This window comes from Chelonoidis abingdonii, chromosome 20 (assembly GCF_003597395.2).
Source record: "Chelonoidis abingdonii isolate Lonesome George chromosome 20, CheloAbing_2.0, whole genome shotgun sequence".
Taxonomy (NCBI): Eukaryota; Metazoa; Chordata; order Testudines; family Testudinidae; genus Chelonoidis; species Chelonoidis abingdonii.
The window spans coordinates 11,595,286-11,614,973 of NC_133788.1; the positions used below are offsets into that span (position 1 = coordinate 11,595,286).

The 19,688-nt window shown below is 39.1% G+C and overlaps 1 protein-coding gene across 4 annotated transcripts in view; it reads right to left on the minus strand.

The window, feature by feature from the left end:
• Window positions 1-65: 65 nt before the first annotated feature.
• LOC116821319 (S-adenosyl-L-methionine-dependent tRNA 4-demethylwyosine synthase TYW1-like) overlaps window positions 66-19,688 on the minus strand; it is a 119,378-nt gene continuing 99,755 nt past the window's right edge. For all 4 annotated transcript variants that reach the window (XM_075073939.1, XM_032774399.2, XM_032774400.2 and 1 more), the window contains 2 exons: window positions 15,800-15,967; window positions 66-2,519 (listed from right to left, as the gene is read on the minus strand). In XM_075073939.1, coding sequence (XP_074930040.1) covers window positions 2,298-2,519; window positions 15,800-15,967 — 390 coding nt within the window. In that variant the 3' untranslated portion in view covers window positions 66-2,297. The remainder of the gene's footprint in view (window positions 2,520-15,799; window positions 15,968-19,688) is intronic.

Consider the following 19,688-nt stretch of genomic DNA (forward strand, 5'->3'; position numbering starts at 1 on the left):
TGTTTCATTCATGTCTCCATATAGAAAAAAATGGTGAATGGTGCACAATCACACAAGAGATTGCATTGAAAAGTCAAGTACTTTATTTCCTGCCTTTTCTGAATCACTTTTTACAGTTTAAGAATTGCACTTTAAAAAAATTACAGTCCCACAAATACCAACATATCCAAGCTGTAAGGCAGGGATATTACTAATTTTGAAAATACCAGCTACTGTTACAAAGAAATTAAAAAATAGCAACAACCTTCATAAAACAGCCAGGTTAGATAGTTAGGTTTCAGTCAGGATACATGATGGCATTCTCTGGGAACCCTGAGAGAACACATCTAAAAGATGCATATACCTTAAAAACATGGCAGTAAGCATAGCTCTCTTTAACACATCGCCATAATATGCCTGAAATTGTATTGTTTAACCTGCACAGGCAAATTATACTCCTTCAAGTTTGCTGTAAGTGGAAAATATTCAAATACAACTCCATTCTATAGTAGCCATATGCAACAGGAGTCTAAGCTCCATATAGATGGAGATTATAAATAAACCCACGATCCTCAGCTGGTCCAAGTCAACACAGCATCAATACTTCAACGCAGCTATTCCAATTTACACCAGCTGAGAATCTGGCCTTAGATATTTTCACACTGAGGCTTAGTAACTTGTTCATGAGCAGACATATTGATATTGCATGGAGTTTTCATGCAGCACACTCAAGCATATTTCATAAACAGAATGGTTCAGATTGTTGGAATACAAAAGCATTGTTTCCTCAGTGGTAAACAAAACCCATCTTTATTTAAATGTAAATTCCCAGTAGCAGTTACTTTAATATCTCAGAATATCCCAAAAAGCCATCTGTGGTCCAGTCTCTCCAACAGATATATCAGTGTGACCTTTACTTTTCTATGATAAAAGACAACAGTTTTCTTCGAACAAAAATCCCAAACCTGATTCAGATTTTACTTACATCAGTTTTACACTTATAACTCGGACAAATTCATTGTTGTTACTATATATTTATGCAGGTGTAAGGAAGGCCACAACAAGTCCCCAAGTCCAGACTCTACCATCACAATCAGAAGTTGTCGCAAAAACTGAAACCGTTGAAAGGTTTAGACAATATGTAATATTCCTGAACAAATGTACTGCTTAGAATCAAAACTGCTCTTCATCCATAACTGACAATTTTGATCAAACACACTGACACTTAGGCTCAAAGATTAGCCACCGTTACCCCGCCAAAAATGCAAGTAATGATTTGGTTCAAGAGATTCTGTTGGTGCCTTATTCCTAGTCATTTCAAAATATTGTTGATCGTTCCAGTCTTTCCATTCAAAGGCAGAAATGATTCTTTAAATATTAAGGCCTGATGCATTTAGGTTTTCCTACTGGTCAGGGATTCAAATTAAAATTCACTGCCGGCTTACTCAAATGATCAAATACTGATAGCCTACCTCACTCAAAACTCACACTGAAATCAATAGGACAGTGTGCACAAATCCGATGAGCACAATTTAGCCCAAAAGAGTTCATACAAAACTGAACACATTTTGTTTGGAGGCACAACTATTTAGAAAATATTAAATATAAGAATCCATGAAGTTGGAAGACACTTGGGCATGTTTTAAAGGCTTCACGCTACCAGCATAGTTAGAGGTGTTCTATAACTTCAGTGGATACTCTCCACCTTGCTGGATCAGGCTCTAGATTCATTTTTTTTTTTTTATAGCAATGAGTGTTTCTGTTTGACATACATGTTCATAAATCTTAGGTGCTGCCAATGGCATTATGCTCCTGGTATGGGTCAGGCTTTTAAAACCAGAGCTCCCAAGTTTCATGCCCTCAGACAACCAAACTAGGGGGATAGTTACACTGAAAAATTCGACTCTCCTTAGCATTGTTATTGAAACAGAACATTTAAATGTTGAAACTGGAAGCAAGAAGGCGCCAGCTCTCTCCACTCCAAAAAGCTGAGCAACAAAATAATAAAAGCTGTAACACTAAATTGTGTGGGCCACAGTTACTCTCTAACTGCAAAATCTATACACAGAATAAAATGTACGTGGCACCATGCCAATTATAACAAATTACTTTTATGGATCATTTGTACTAGATTAAAAAGTGTCTAATATTTTAAATCGCGGAGCTAGAAGGAACAGAAGGGAAGAGATTACAAACGGCTTTTGCCTTTTTGTTGCTGTCAAGGGTCAGGGCTATGTGCAAATATTCTGTATCTAAGTTATGCTATATAAGTAAGAAAAACCAAACAACAGCTCTATCTGTCAATCAGGTGAGTGATATCAACACCCCGAGATGTCCTTTGTTTTGTTCTTTCGTTGAAATCTAGTGTCCAAAGGATCAAAGCCCCTCTCTCTGGAGCCAAACACTGCCCAGTGTGGTGTTTTGGCTACATAATCTGCTGCGGCAAAGGTCTTTGATCCCCTGCTATTTTCATACTCCTGGACCAGCTCCTGAAAACGATCATAATCGATCCATGTGCACCATTCTCCATCGATCTTGAACTAGAAAGGGGAAAAAAGAATATTGTCATATCTGGGAGCAATAAAGAGCACCAAAAAACTCTGAATATATGCTTAGCCAAGCTGATGAATTCATAGCTACATTTTAAATTGGGTCATCAAACTGCAGCACTCTTATTCTCTAGACACAGCGTTTCTCCCAGGGAAAAGAAGCCATCCAAAAATTAAGACACGATAATAACTGAATGTGAAAAGCCATATAGACAGTGTATTGTTCACCATCAATGGGAATCAACTTTTTCCAGTTCACATCTTGAAGCTTGACAAAATGCAGACAGATGTGGAACAGTCACTTTTCTTAAGGTGCTAGTCAAAATTGAGTGTTATCTACTGGCATATAGACTTAATTTCTTGCGTGCATTACCTGCATGTCAAAAGTAAATGTCCTTCCGATCCTGTTAACACTCAGTGCTGCCTCCTGAATATCTCATCCTATCCTCTTTGGCTACACTCGACAGCCTATTTCGCAGCCATCTCAGCATTCACCCGAGTGTTCATTCTTATCTGAAGAATATGGTTTCAGCTGCTGGAAAAACCTCTGTTGCAGCCTTGTGTCTTACACAATGTTAGTGAGGTATCCCTGTCTGGAGAATATTGTCCCATCACAGTGATCAACCTGCGCAACAGCCATTATCTTGACTGAAACACTGGGAATTACAACGGGTTCCTCCAGAGCTAAAAGCAAGAGATGCTCCTGGTTCAGCTAAATAGCCAAAGCCCTGCAGTTGGGGGCTTTAACAACTCATATCCTCTGCAGATCAGCATGGATGAGGACTTGTGACACATTCACCAGTGGGTTACATAAGCATGCTGTAATACCAGCTATAGGACATTAGCAACCACCAAGTGAAACAGAATAGGGTAAATAATACAGGTGTGCCTTTGTAGGAAACAAGTTTGAATTATCCTTCAAGAATAAGAGGACAGCGTCTGGGGAACAGAGAAAGGAAGAGAAGCTTAATTACATGAATTCTCCTCTTATGCAATGGGAATTTTAAGAATTGCTTATTTTGACAAGTCTATACTGCATTTGTCTAACAAGCCAGCTCTGCTAATTTAGCAACAGCCTTGATTGAATCCTCAATTAGGCTTTATCAGAGCTAAGTAAGTGCCTATTACACACTCCATCCAAGAAAGACTGAGAATATTCTGGCACTGTGTGTGTCTGTGTGTGTCGTGTGTGTGTAAATACTGAACATTATGCATTTAAATGGCATCTGACTTGGTGCCCAAGAGCTAAAAGCTTTTCAGTAGAAACAATGCTGACATCAGCAACATTTGAAATAAAACTTTACTCCTCTTAATATATTGCTGTCCATCTAATAGTTATGAAGATGGCTTGTCTGAAGATTCCTCAGCATAGTTCTCTTAGCCAAGAATGGGAAAATGCAGAGTCATAATTGCAGGCAATGACTGCATTGTCAAATACTTTTTATTCAGTGTTTGCTCTAAATATGTGATGATACGAAGGCCATGTTCAAACCACGCGATGCATCTATTGTTCTGCATACAGCTAATAAATAAAGCCACTTCCAATATAAAAAGACATTTTTGCCTATAAAACAGTGTGGTTTAGTGGATAGGGTAGTGCATCCAGTGAGAGGAGACCTGGGGCTCTACATCTCTTTTTACCTGCCACTTCACCTCCACCTTTGTCTCTCACCTACGCAGACTAAAAGCTCTGCAGCACAAGGAGACTCTTCCCATGCCCTATGCTCCTAGCACAATGAGGCGCTTCTCTTGGCTGAGGTCTCCAGATGCAGTGGTGCTCAGTGGCTAGAGTTGGAGAATGGGAATCGGGACTCCTGTCTTCTGTTTGTAACTCACTTTGACTCTTGTGATTTTGGGGAAGTCACTTAACTTCTCTGTGCCTTATTCTCCAATCGGTAAACTAGCTATCATGCTCCCTCTATCCTCATGGGAATGAGAGAGAAGTATTTAATGGTTTAAAAGAGCTTTGAATCCCTAGAATGAAAGACATTTAAGAAAGTTCATTAAATGTATCAGGATTCCAACAAATGTTGGCATACAATGCACATGCACTATTTCAAGAGAGGAAACCAACAAATGAATTGTCATTGCAGCCTTAAGTATGTGATACCGTGAAAGTGAACTGTTTAAAGCACAGTGAATCAATTTCCATGACTATACAAGGAACTCCATATATACTTATATATTTAAAATTATATATATAATATATTATAATATATATATATATATATATATATATATATGAAATGGATCAAAGCCATTTAAAGAAGTGAAAATAAAGGGCAACCTAGAGGATGGTGATCAAAGATCAAATAAGATAGTTAAAACCTGAAAACAATTCAGCAAATAGATAGTTCAACAAGCCTACTTTCTTGCAAACCAACAAGGTGCCCTTACCTTGGAAAGGGGGGGGGGGGAACCTTGCAATAATTTTTTTAACTGCATTCAGCAGCTGACAAACTTTGTACCCACTCCCATAATAAGAAAAACTGCTATAACCACAAGTCATCAAGTCAAGATGAAACAAAGATATAGATTAAAAACTACAACAGTCCAGACAGCAGACTACTCTAGCTAGCTAGATTATTAAATTGGTAACAATATGCTAATGTTGTGTATTATCTGAAGGATCAACAGAACTACCACCGAACCCACATCTGCACTGACAAGCTAATCAATAGTGATTCAGTTTCACTCGCACTCAGTAGAACATGAATGTGTGGATTAAAAAGAAATTAAACTCACAAATGGGCTATGTCGCCTTCTTCACGGTGCACAGTAGCTGTTACGGTTACAGAACTCCACTGCTGTCCAGCTTAGGCCTGGTTTACACTGGGGGTGGGGGTGGAGAGGGGCAATCTAAGTCAGTCTAAGTTACGCAACTTCAGCTCCGAAAATAGTGTATCTGAAGTCAATGTACTTAGATCTACTTACCGCAGTGTCTTCACTGCAGTAGGTCGATTGCTGAAGCTCCGGCGTCGACTCCGCCTACACTTCTCGCTCCGGTGCAGTACCGGTGTCAACAGGAGAGCGCTCGGCAGTCAATTTATCGCGTCTTCACTAGATGCGATAAATTGACCCCCGCTGCATCGATTGCTCCAGAGGTAAGTGTAGACATGCCCTAAGTTGGGGAAAGTGGTCTCTTACAGAGATGAGATTTTTAAATGAGCTTTAGAGAAAAATTAGAAGCTTTTTATTTTAAAAAGCTACTTACTTTTTTGAGGCCACAATAGTGTTATTTCATTGCTCTGTCAGACTAAGACTACACTAATCTTTGTCAAAGTATACTAGAATAATTGGGGGAACTAAAACAGTATGTCCAATGGGCTATTTTTGTAACAAGGGGGCAGAATTCTTAAAAGTTATGCAACATGAACTGTCAGATTCCTGAAGAAAAAATTAACCCGCAGAATCCCCTTAAGAAAATCAGACAGTATCCATGACCGAATGCTATTACGTAAGTGTCAATCTGCTTCATCTGATATGCAGGCTCTGAAAGGTCTATTTGAGCATTTCTTGCATACAAATAGCACTGGGAACCATGGGATCAAATGCTGTTACTCAGCAGGATCATACATATGCAAAAGAAACCAAGTGAGGACCTAAAACCAAGCCCTTATCAAAGCCCAAAAAAACTGAGGTCAAACAACAAAAACTTGACAGCGCAACAAAGGGAGTGTGCAAGAAACAAATAAGATCTGAATTATAGCAGGGAAACCTGTATAGAATTCCAAATGCAACAAATAATAGTTGTAGGTCCAGGCATGAAAAGTGTGCAAAGTGCTCAGAAAGGCACATAAGAATCAGAAGTCATATTTTTAACTTGGCAACCTGAGGCACAGTGAAAGGAAGCAATTTAACCAGTCAAGGTCAGTTTGAGTTGGGGGAATTCCCACCCAGCTCCAAGCAAAAGATAGGTACTCATCAGAGCAAAAATTCACCCTTTCCGGGGGCCCAGTTTTATTACACAAAGGAAATTCCAAAATAACCTCCCAGGAACCTCAGGCTAAATCTTTTCCCAAGGATCCCACCCCTTCAGGGCCCGTACCAAATGTCATCATTCCCACTCTGAACTAGAGCTAGACAACCCAAAAAGTCTAGCCAAAGATGCAGGTGGTTCAAGTTACTTATGGTTTTTGTGATGAACCCTCAACACTTGTGGAGTCACCTGGCACTATGGGGCCCTTAATCCCTATTGGGGTCCTTTACAGGCTATCATCATAATCATCGTCCAACTCCCATAGCAACAATCAAGCTAAGAGTCTATGGTATTTTGCTACAAAAACAGAAGAAATATTCAATATTTTTAATGCTGTGATGCAATAGCAATATAACATGGATATGAAAAAGTTATCTTTAAGCACAGTGGATCATGGAAACCAATTATTTCCTCCAAGGCAATAAAATCAAAAAGTGGTGAGCGAGACAATGACTTCTTCAGTTGTCCACACAGATTTACTGATTGGAGTTCAACAATTTTATGAGCATTTTCCAGCTAGTGAAAGATTTAAGACTTTCTATAGTATTTCAATGTTCACACAAACAATGGGAAGATAATTTTAAAAAACTAGTGTTATTAAAAAGGCCAATAGAGTTGGGATTCTTTATTGTATTTTTCACTACCTAGTTAGTGTTTTAAGGTAATAAATATAGGAGCAAAGAGACTACTTTTCTGTAGTTAGTTCAGTTAAAAAAAAGAAAATAACATAGGCTACGTGAGATTGTCTTTTCCAACCAGCTTTAAAATTAACTCACTGAAGAGTGAAAACTCACCCCCTTTCCAGGGTTTGGCTTTATTAACAGTAAGGTTATATTAAGGTCCGCTCAGATGTTCACTTCAGGCTTGACTGCTCTACTGGTTCCTATCTCTGGGATGATTAGCCCACACCAGAGATGATCTTCCTCTATCTGATACAGGCATATTTACACCACCTTCATTACCATAGTGTCTGAGCACCTTCCAGTACTTACACTAGGGAGCCACTCCCCCTCCACCCTGCCTCAATATGCACAAAAACCCACTTAATTTTCCCAGCAAGATCCGGTGGGGGAGGTAATCCAAAGCCCACTGAAGTGAATGGGAGTCTTTCCACTGATGAACTTTAGATCATGCCTGAGGGAAGACGCTGATTTGGGGGCGGGGTGTCATTTCAGGCCAACGCTGACAGCACATCATGAGCTAATGTTGACTACTTTGTTTTTTATTTATACCTAATAGAAGCGTATCTAACATTATTTCAAAGGGCATTATCTACTGGAATAACACTCCCACTTGAATTTCTTTATGCTGAAAATAGAGTAGCTTCTTATTATTTAAAACTGGACATTCTTGAAGAAAAGAACAGATTAAAATGTGGAAAATAGTAAATTGCTGCAGGGCATATTTCCTCTCGTAACAGTACTTGCATAAGCAATTTTTAGTAACTAACGTATAAAGAATTTATGTTTGAGATAATATAATTTGTAGTACAATATACTACATTCCATCAGACACGCATAATTGCAGAGAAATAAAAGTCTCAATAGATTTATATGGAGGAGTATAATACAGATGAGAAACAAAGACTGTGACATGAAATGCTACAGCTGAAAAATGGAAGTCAGCCAAAAATCAATTAGTTTCTCCTAATAAAGATGACACTATTATTCTCTTCTGAGGACCGTGCATTAAACTGGAGAATAAAGTGTCTCTTCATCCATTCACTTTGGTAGTTCTTTATGTACTTATTCCCAGACAAAGAGAACGTACTCTAGGCAAAATAAGAAATTCAACCAGAGTGGTGCAGTGAAGCCTGTTGCTGTTACTATCCAGGTTTTACCCTTCTGGAGCTAATTCTGAGCTGGAAGGACACATCCTCTCATGGGATGAGTGATAATTAGTTGCCCTGCCCACTTCACTCGTTAGGGTCTTCTCCTTGCAGCCTGTCAGAAAGGCTGAACTGAAAGGGCTATGAAACATGGAATTCTTTCCACTATTGACTGAACGGGAATAAGCAAGTGGCATTTCATTTATGCACCAAACTGAGGTCAAATGCAAGAGTTTAGCTACACAGTAATTCTTCACACCACCACTAAACAGGAAAATCAGGGCATTACTTTTTTCATCAGTTATTCTTTAATAACCTCAAGGTACATCATTTTACATGCAGAAGTTACAGCACTCCAAAAAATAATGGTTAAACATAAATTTTTTCTAGACTACATAAAAATCACTCGGTGGAAAGAAAAAGTAGTGCATGCTTCACTGGCATTGCTTAGCGACACAGAAACTGCTCCAGGATTGTACTGTAGGGAATAACCTTGCATTGGCACAAAGATGGACTGGAGGATATGATAGAGCTTTTAAGGCTAACAGACCCAAAGCTGAATTCTGGCTACCATCTTCCTTCTCCTTCATCCACCCATTTAAAAAAAAAAACAAATGGAAATTTACTTTCCCACACCCATCAGATATTCAAAAACTATTCATTAGGTTTCAACAGGAAGAACTCCAAGAGTGTTAAAACTGCAGCTTCTTAGCTGAGCACTCCACCTACATTGCTCAAAACGTGGGCTTGTTGAGTTTTCCAACATACACACACATATTGCTGTCCCTTTTGCTTTCCCAAACTGCTTCATACTCTTGTGAGACAGCTTGGATAAACCTGACATGGACAATTCCTCAAGGCAACACTGTGTTTCTCTCCATCCCTGGAAGACTCACAGAAACCAGAATTGTTATCAGAGGTTGCTTGTTTTGCGTTTGGATCCCTCAGCCCCAGAGCAATTGAGGCTTGGGCAGGACTGGTCACACTTATCCACTTGCAGAAAGTCATTTTACAAATAATGATCTTTAGAAGTGTTCCATGTTGGGCCTGCAAACCTTGAGAATGTCCCTTTAACTCTATTGTGAAGTACAGTCATTTGACAAAGTACTTGATCAAAAAACTGACCACTGCTCCCACACGAGTTTTACCAAAATGTAAGACTTAGCTTCAAAGCACTGGTTACGGTTGCATCAGAACAACCCTCATGAGTCCCTATTTTCAGCAGCTTCCCTTAGGTGATTTCTTACTGAGCTTAAACAATTATTGTCCATTAAACAAAAAATGCTCTTAGGAAGATGGAGTACAGATGTGCACACATAGCTTAGGATGCTTTTTTTAGTTGCAACTTAAAAATATGCTATACTGTAAAGCCTGTAGGAATGCTAGCACATCATTTCAGATACTCTCGTTGATTGCTATGGTCTTCTAACATGATTGCTACCACATGAACACACACCAAAATGCTTTACATTTTCAAAGCTGTCTCAATATATTTAGAGAGCAGATCTGCAGAAGCAACATGGCGCTCTGTAACTTCCCAGAAAGAACCAGCAGACCTGGGTCAAAATAAATCCATATTTTGCCAACTAAGAGCAACACTCTTCTCCCAAAACACCAGTATAAAACAGATGTTTCCTTTAGGCTAATGTAAGTGCCACTCCATTAATTGCCCATTTGCTGGCACAGAAGGTAAGGGCTGTTGCCCATTTTCTTTCTCTCCCCCCACGCCCCCATACATGTTCATGGAGACCAAGTGTATTAGCTCTGCAAGACTAGATAGCATTAAAATGGCTATTGGATGTGCGTCTACTGCAGTATATTATTCTCCGAAGCCATGGCACCAGGCTTACAAAGATTCTACATGTACCATATTTGTGCACGTAATATATTGATGTATAAAGTGCAATACAATACAATGTATGGAACAGAGAGGCATGAACTGGCTACTGATTAATGTGCAGAAGCAGGAGCCAGAAGGTACTCAAATACCACTGTCATGCGGAGCAGTGCAAAAACCTAGACCAACAAACAGATCTGGTTCTGGTTCTGGCTCTGCCACTGAGCTTCAAGTTATTTTACCTTTCCATACCTCTATTTTCCCATTTCTAAAATGGGGATATTACTGCCACCTGCACTTTCCCTCCCTGTGTTGCTTAACTCAGACAGAAGGAGCTATCTAAGTGCAATATAATATTATAGGAAGTTTCCTATTTAAAAGTTATGACGACTTTATTTACTTATCTAGGGTCTCTCAGTGCTGCAATTTTATGCCATTTTCTTTGCACCATTTCAGTATAAATCATCCTTTGTTCTCATAAAAGTGAGCATTGAGGAAAATTCTTAAATTAGGTTAGTTGGCAAAAAAATTAATGCATTTTCTCATGCAACTTTATAGCGTCAGTTCCTTAATTTAAACTGATGGCAGTGAGATCTCTTAATAAAACAGCTTTTATACATTCACAAAGTAGCATTAAACAGATTAACATAATGGCAGTGCACAGTATTACAGTATGCAAATTTTCATAACAAGGCTATTTTCACCACCTGCCAATACAAATCTGTCTGAGTCAACTTGAATAATTCATTTAGTTATTGTGGACAGTTTCTTTACCTATTTAAGGTTCTTAATATATGCTTTCTTGCATGGCAGGAGTGACTGGACTGGAGCTGATGTGAAACCAAAAGAAATATGGCAGACAGCTGAATTCTATCAGGCTCATATCACCACTTCTAATTCAGAACTCAGTGTTGTTTTTTAATTGCTAGTTATAACTTTAGGCTCCATGAGAAGCAACTAGGATTAAAAGGTGAATCAAGTCATAAACATGTGGCATGGAATGTTATAAAACTCTAACACAGTATGAGAGATGTAATTATGAGAATTTTACCACATACTGTACCCTAGGGGTAAAAACAAAAATCAGTATAACAGCACTGACTGCTGGGGGACAATGATACTGGTGCATAACTATATCTTTCCAGAAATCTCAAAAACCCCATCCATGAATAATCACACTGAAGATTTCCATTCCTCACCCCCACCCCCACCAATCCCTCTCTGTCTATAAGAACCCTAGTCACATGATCAGTAATATTTTTAAACACTTTAACAGCATTATCACCAGTTTAGACAGTCAGATCACCATTCAAATTTAGCATTGATCAAGTTTTATACATTCAATTTGTTATCGCACTTTCTAAAAGAGTAAAAGCCTTGCAACATGATGTCTGTATCATCCTCGATATAGTGGCATAATGCCATCCACACATGGGATCTCGCTTCTGTAATTTATTAGCTGCTATTTATTGAGTCTAATCTTATGCAGATTATTCTATATAAAAGATGCATTATTGTAGATTTTTTTATATATAATTCTTATCATCATCATTATGGAGCAGCCCATCTACCAATTAAGCTATAGATACACCCAGACAGTTTTAATTCTAATGGATGAAAAATGGATTACTTCAGAATACCCACAGTGCCCTTTTTAATAACTAACATATCAAGCACAGCAGAACCAACCTCATATTTTGAGAGTGATACTAAAGAAAATCACAGAAACATCAAGTTACAATCCCATGCCTGCAATAATATTGCTGTCCAGAAGTTAGACTATTTCACTGACAGGTTAGGGCAGAGTTTCTCAAACAAGGGTCACCGCTTCTGTAGGGAAAGCCCCCGGCGGGCCGGGCCAATGAGAGCTGCTAGAAGAGGCGTAGGCCAAGGGACGTACTGATAGGCAGGTACGCTACTGAAACCTCCTAAAGACTTATAGGATTCAAACCCATGCATGCACAACATAATACAAACTAACACGGCTACCCCTCTGATACATAATACAGTAGTAGCCCAATGCCTTGCCCAACTGGCCACCTCAAAATGCAGTCTCCTAGCAAGGGGAAAAAAACCAGGTACCCCATATGACAGGTGGGGATACTCATCACTACATCAAGAAGGAAGAAGCCACAAAATACTTAAATTCTTAAAAATAATCCTTCAGTGTTATGGATCTGCTTTGAGCTGATCAAAAATGAACAGCAACGGAAGTAGAAAGCAAGAAAGGTAGCACATAATACAAACAGAACTAATGAGAAACCCAGGAATGTAAAGCCACACAGACAGCAATGATGGAAAACAAAAGCAAGGTAGGTTATTTAAAATCAATATAATAGAATGTAATTGACAAGCAAGGGTTTCAACACAATAGAACACATGGCAAACACCAGGGTAAAACAAATCCAAACAACAGCAACAAAAGAGAAGCAGACATTTTTATTCCAAAAATTACTGCGATTATAACTTTCATTCAAAAAGATACTTGCTGCGAGCCATCCGCAGTAGATTTTCTCCCTTATTAGTCACTCACTCTGATTGTCTCAAGGATACCATTTATTGTTACAACACAAGAAAAACCAGCTGCCTAAGTTCTCTCTCTGGAAAGGTTATTAGAATTAATTGTTAAATTATAAAGTTGCTGCTGTCTTGATATCTCCACCAATTAATTTAAAAGCACTGTAATAAATTAGATTTTTCTACTTGACTGTTCATAGGATTTGCCACAAAGCAAATGAAATTACTTGAGACTATAACAGCTATGCTGGGAAAACATAATCAAATGGAAGGGAGCTGGAATACTCTGGGCACCTAGCAAAGGGAGATGGAAGTCATCAGTTTAAGAAAAGAGGGTGCTGCAAAAGACACAGCTGGGAGAACACAGAAAAGACAGGTGGGACTGACATCTGTGAAAGTGGCAATACAAGCAAGGAATAGATAGCAACAGTAGTAGTAATCCTCTTGGCTACTATAGGGCTATCTACCTCCATTGAACACAATGGCACTCGCTAGCAATGGCTCCTCTACAGCAGTTAGTCTCCAAGCCAACCTCAAAACAGTACAAGTATCAGCTTCTTGATCTACAGGTTAATACTGATCTATTAACCAAGTTTTTTTAATCATATTGCCTAATGCAACACTGAAAGCCAGATCCCACTTCCACTGAAATAAATGGGAGTCTTTCAGCTGGCTTCAATGGGAATTCCATTGGGCCCAAAGGATAAAATTTTCAAATGTGACTACGTCCCATTTTCAAAAAGGACTTAGGCCCCCTAAATCACATCCACTATAAATGAGTCAACTACCCAAACACCTAAGTCCTTCTGACAATGGGACTTAGGGTGAAATTTTCAAAAGTGCTAAAGTGATTATTCAGATTTAAAATAATTGGAGTCAATGCCCCTAATTTAAGATAAAACAGGTATTAAACTGTGCACTCTGTGCCATTTTTAAATTCTCTTGAATATGCAAGCATTTCAATGAAGGGTTATTGTTTTTTAATTTGAACTTAATAAAACAGCTAGATCTTGCGAAACAGAATAAAGCAAATGTAATTTCTTAATTATTTTTACATTCTTTTTTCTCATTATTTTATTTTATTTTATTTTAAAGGTTCCTTTTATGCAGCCTAATGGCTCCCATAGCTCTGGTTTTCCACAAGTAAAATACTGACACGTTTTATTCTCTACTGGAGCTCAAAATCCAGAATTAAAAAGGCGTAGAAATAAATTTCCTTTATATTAGTTATTTTAGCTCCTGGGTAATGATTGCTTCCAAGAGACACCCTTTCCTCATGAATTTGGAAAGCAAAATAGTTGTAGAATTCCTCACAGGTTAGTATCTACCTATTCTTGTTAGTGTTAATAATGGTGTTACTTAGATTATGTTTCGATGACCTAGGCAAAAATTTGTTTCCTTTCCTTAGGCCAGACTTTTAGCTTGCTATGGAAGAGGCTTTTCCACTGGGAATGCACTCTGGCACAGCTACCAGTTCCACCACACAAGATTTGAATTGAAAAATAAGGAAATATTATGAGGACACAGGCCAAGAAGGTAGCATGTCAGATTTTTTTAATCCTACTCCACACACACACTCCCTTTTTTTAAAAAAATGTGAATTTGGCACGTTCTGAAATTTCCTACTGGAATTTTTCAGCCACTATAAATTTGTTGCAAACACGAATTAAAAATAACTTCTGATTCTCTGCAAGTTGGGATTTTAACCAAATAAACTAATTTGTTACTGTGTGTGTGGTGTAGTGCCCAGAGCCCACTGTGGTAGGCACAGTACATGCAGGAGACAAGAGAACGGCCCCAAAAGGAGTTCACAATTGAAGTAAATGATCAGAGGTAATAGGTGAATACCACACAGACAGACAGAAACACAAAGCATAATCTAATACCAAGATAATAAGTAGATATTTCATCAGCTGCCTAGACAGTCCTTTGTTTTTCATTTTTAAATGTTTTTCTGTACATTAGAACAATATAATATTTTCCATACTCCACACCCTTAAAAATTAACCATCCTTCTGGCATTTCACATGCATTTCAAATTACTTTGATGGCATTTATAAGAAAAATACATTATACATACACATACATATATGCGCCACTGAAACATGCTTTGCCTACAAAGTATTTTAGTGCCTGACAGAACCGCTGGGCTGGTGTTGCTGTTATGATAGCAGTAGTAGTTTCAGAGTTGTTAATCTATCATTTATATGGATAGAGAGAGTGTATGAAATTATGACAGAGCTGCTTTATTGTCTGTCCTTTAAAATCTGTTTTCTAGAAATACAGTTGCAGAGATCTCTCAGATACTGCAAACCAGATACATCAAGTTGTTCTGAGAGGAAATTTTTCCATGTTTAACTACCACATATCAATTTGTCTTGGGCAGAAATTGTTTATCTCAGAGAAGGAATGCAGTCCCCAGAGCTCCTCCAACTTGGAGTAACAGGAATAAAGATGTCTACAGCTTTGACAGGAATTCTAATGATTCAAAAATAAAATAAAATAAAAAATAACCTGAACTCCTCTAAACTCTGGTGCTCCTTCAGTGTCTAATCTGTATGGAGACTCTCATTGCTGAACAACATTATTAAGGAAGAAATTGGGGCGGGAGGTAGCAACAATCAACCCATCCCCATTTAGTTCGTTCCTGCTGCCAAAAAATACAAAGCAAAGACAGCAAGATAGATACTTTCACTTTCTTTGAGAGCCAAAAGACTGTTCGATATTTTCAAGATCTTGCTTATGTCATCAAGGACAGTACTGCAGGTTGTAACAGGACAGTCACTGAACCCATAACAGTCTTATAAACTAATCCATAGAGCTCCATGGGATAAATGTGTTAAGAGATTTTTAAAAAGGCTAATCTTTCAAACCTCGAGAGAAAAACCTGCTGAACTATAGCAATTGCTTAGACTCAGCAGCTCACACAGGGTGACCAGATAGCAAGTGTGAAAAATCGGGACAGGGGGTGGCGGGTAATAGGCACCTATATAAGACAAAGTCCAGAATATCGGGACATCTGGTCACTCTAAGATAGCAGCTTTTAGGAAGTGAGTTGTCAAATCTTTCTATGCCATGTCTGTTTTCACACACCAGGAAAAAAACAATACCTTTTTGTGAGCTATCAGGAGGCAGTTTGAGTGTTCATGTTCACACGCAATGTCATAGTCTGGAATCAGGTCAGCCAACTCCCGGACGAAATGCACCACCTCTTCGTGCCAGGGGACATTGGCCATGGTTAAGTTGCTGGCCGAGCTTTCACCGCAGTACGTCACTCCCTGTCGAAACACGTTGAAGTAATTACTAAATGCCTTTTAAAGATGGCTACAAATTTAAGGCAGTATTTACTCATGCACATGTACAATTCACATTTCAATATACTCTGCGAGCTTGTTTTTGACAATTTACACCCATATTATCAACCAAAGTGTGTGTTGGATGAGGGGAAGGATGGTCTTGCAGCAAGGACATAGGAAGAGAATAAGGAAATAATCTCACTTTTGCTGAAGGCTCTCTCCCCACCACTTTCAGCAATCCACGCCTCAATTTCCCCTTCTGTAAAACAGGGTCTAATCCACCCCTTCCAACTCACACAACTTTAATGCATTAGGGTGTGAAAAAAACAGCAGCAGCAACATAGCAAAAGTCGATAGGGCTTATGCTCCTATGCCATTTTGGAGCTTTTGAAAATCACACTTTTAATGTTCATAGACAGCTTTAAGATCTTCGGAAGAAAGGTACTATCGCAGTACAAAGTATTACTGTATGCACAGCAGCCTAACAAAATGTAAAAAGTTACAGAAGACTAAATTCCTTCCATCCCCTCACAAATTAATTCTCTACCCCAGTGGTTCTTAAATTTTGCTCTCTAGAGCAGTGGATCTCAACCAGAGGTACACGTATTAAATTTTGTTAGGTATTCCGGGGGGTACATCAACTCATCTAGATATTTGCCTACTTTTACAGTAGGCTATATAAAAAGCACCAGCGAAGTTAGTCCATTCTAAAATTTCATACAGACAATGACTTGTTTATACTATTCTATACGACACAATGAAATCTAAGTAAAATGTTTACATTCCAAAGGATTTATTTTATAATTATATGGCAAAAATGAGAGAGTAAGCACTTTTTCAGTAATAATGTGACACTTCTAATTTTGTAAGCAGGTAGTTTTTAAGTGAGGTGAAATTTGGGAGTACTCAAAACAAACCAGAACCTGAAAGGGGTACAGTAGTCTGGAAAGGTCGAGAGCCATTGAGAGCCATTGCCCTAGTGAACTGACTAGTCATATAGTGCTGGCTCTCATTTGCAGCTTCTCAATTTATTTAAGAGATCATTGAAAATACACCCACTAACTTGCTACTATTACTTTTCAGGATACACAACTGTAGTAGCCAGAAGTGGAAAGAGATCATAAATAAGAAAAGGGGAGATAGGCCACACAGTTATGAATAGGATGTGCAGGAGACACTCATCATCATTCAAATGTGGTTCAGACTATGCAAGTTTGGGAAACCACAGCCTGCCTTCCACCAAAATCTCTACATCATGTGAACTTCAAGCCATCTTGTGGGGCTGCTATAAATGGCAGACGTAGCTATATGTCAGCACAGACTGCATTTCTGCTGCAACAGGCCAACTAGTCCATTGTTAGTAAAGCACTTTGGTTTACTTCCACAGCTGATTGCAGCCTAAGACCTCAAATAACTCACTACTGGCCGTTTTAATTTCTTGCCACTGCTATTCTAAAAGGATTTGCCTGAATAAATTAGACAGTAGGAAATTACAGTAAAATACACATGCAGAATGCCAACATGAGGACCAGCAACAAACCCATTAGATATTCTTCTGGAGGGGTTGACGAAGGTAAAAAACGGATGGCCCACCCAAGTCTCAAGCATGCACACTCCCATCCTCTTTTCAAGAGAAAGAAAAAAAACATCAGATTGCAGGCATGCAAATGTTTCCTAATTCTCTGTGCAAGTGCATGAAGTGTGATTCTTTGGAAAGCTTTGAGAGCAAAACTGCTCTGTTTTAAGGGGGACAAGGAGCAGTTATAAAGCGGAGGAATCTTGTGAAATGCACTTGAGATCCCTCAGAAGGCAGGTGCTAAGTGTGAAGGCACAACAACTAAAGACCTGAATTTTAGAGCAAAAGCTTCAACTCGCTGGGTCCAGTTCTCGCCTCACTTACCATGATGTAAATCACAAATAAGTCCATCCAAGTCCAAGGAGCTCTATTTGGGAGCTGGAGCTGTGCTCTTACCCCACTGTACAGATGGGGAACTGAAGCAAAGTAATGTAGTGCTTTCCACAAGGTTACATAGGAAGCCTGTTGGGAACCAGAAATGGAACTCTGGTATCCCATATCCCAGGCCAGCATCCTAACCAGTAGCCTCTTCCTTCCTTTTAACACCTCCTTACTTCCTAGTGATAACCGTGGTTTCCTTTGCTTCACTTCAGAAAGACCTTCCCTCTGTTTTTCCCTCTCACTCCCACCTCCTCTGATCTCTATTTCTCAACATCCCTGAGAGGAAAAACAATCTGAATTGCTCTGCAATATGAACTCATAATAAAAGAAGTGACAAAGATTCCTGTTGTAACAACTCGCATGGCTTAAAGAAAAGTATGCCAGTTTTTTCGTTACTGTACCTAGCTCTACCTTCCCCATTTGGGTCATTAATAAGCTCTGTCAGGCTTTTCTGCATCAAACACCACCACCCTTTTAAGGTCTCCTTTATTAATGAAAGGTTCAACAGAACACACAAGAAAGAGACTTCAACCACATGTCTTAGCACTTGAGTCCCACTTGAGTCTAACTGTCCAAAAGGCCAGGTCCTTTATCCATGAGGTATTTTCAACTGGATTCCTTCCCTGGAGCCAGGACCTCTGCAAGGCCTTCCTTCCTGTTGACTACAGCTCTTCTCCTAGCAACATGCAGCTTCCTGCAGATTGGGCCTCCTGTGATTACCTGGGATTTTGTGACCAAATAATACATCCCCAACCAAGTAGCAAAGGCGATAAAACGGCCAATGAGAGCATGAGGGCAAGAGGTGCTTTTGTCATAGGAGTTCCTCTACTCTGGAGCCTCCTCTCTCCAGACGCTTCCTCCCCTAATTGAGCTCTGGTAGTCTTTAGGTCCAGTCCAGGTGCTTATTAGCCAACTAGCTGTCAAATCAGCCACCTAGGCACTTAATTACTTGCAGGTGGGCTGAGATGGGCTGACTTCCCTTGACATAAAGACTGATACTATGTTATATTTCTCAGTGCTGAATCTGTACCATACATTATACACACACGTGTGCACAAATACATACGCATGCGCATGCCAATCTTTCATACTGTAACAGGATACACTGCTGAGATTATTCTGACGTCACTATCTTTTAGCAAAGTAACATTTAGCAAAAGCTGAAAGCTCTGATAAAAGTTGGCCACTTTGTTCCCACATTCCCACTGGTCATTTTATTATCTTTGCTACATGATTGGGGATGTTTTATTTGGTCCCAAAACGCTATCAGATATGTTCTTTTAAAAACAGAGCACATGCAATTCTATGGAGGATTATGTTTTGAAACTTGTTTTCCAATGGGAAGAAACTTGGTTTTTTTTTTAAATCAGCATTTCCATCTCCACTAAATGTTTATGGAGCCCTGATCCTTTCCAGCATTACATTCTGAAGACCTAATCCTGCAGGTGTTATTTATGTTTATTATAGAATCATAGATGTGTAGGATAGGAAGGGACCTAAACAGGGCATCTAGTCTAGTCCCTTGCACTCAAGGCAGAGCTAAGTAATAAGTAGACCATTCCTGACAAGTGTTTGTCTAACCTGTTCTTTCAAACCTCCAGCAATTTTGTGTGCATTACTGTGGCACCTCTGAAGCACACTCATAGACCAGGACCCCACTGGGCCAGGAGCTGACCAAACAAAGACAGAACAAAAAGACAGTCACTACCTCAAAGGCTTGGTCTAAACGGGGGGGGGGGGGGGGAG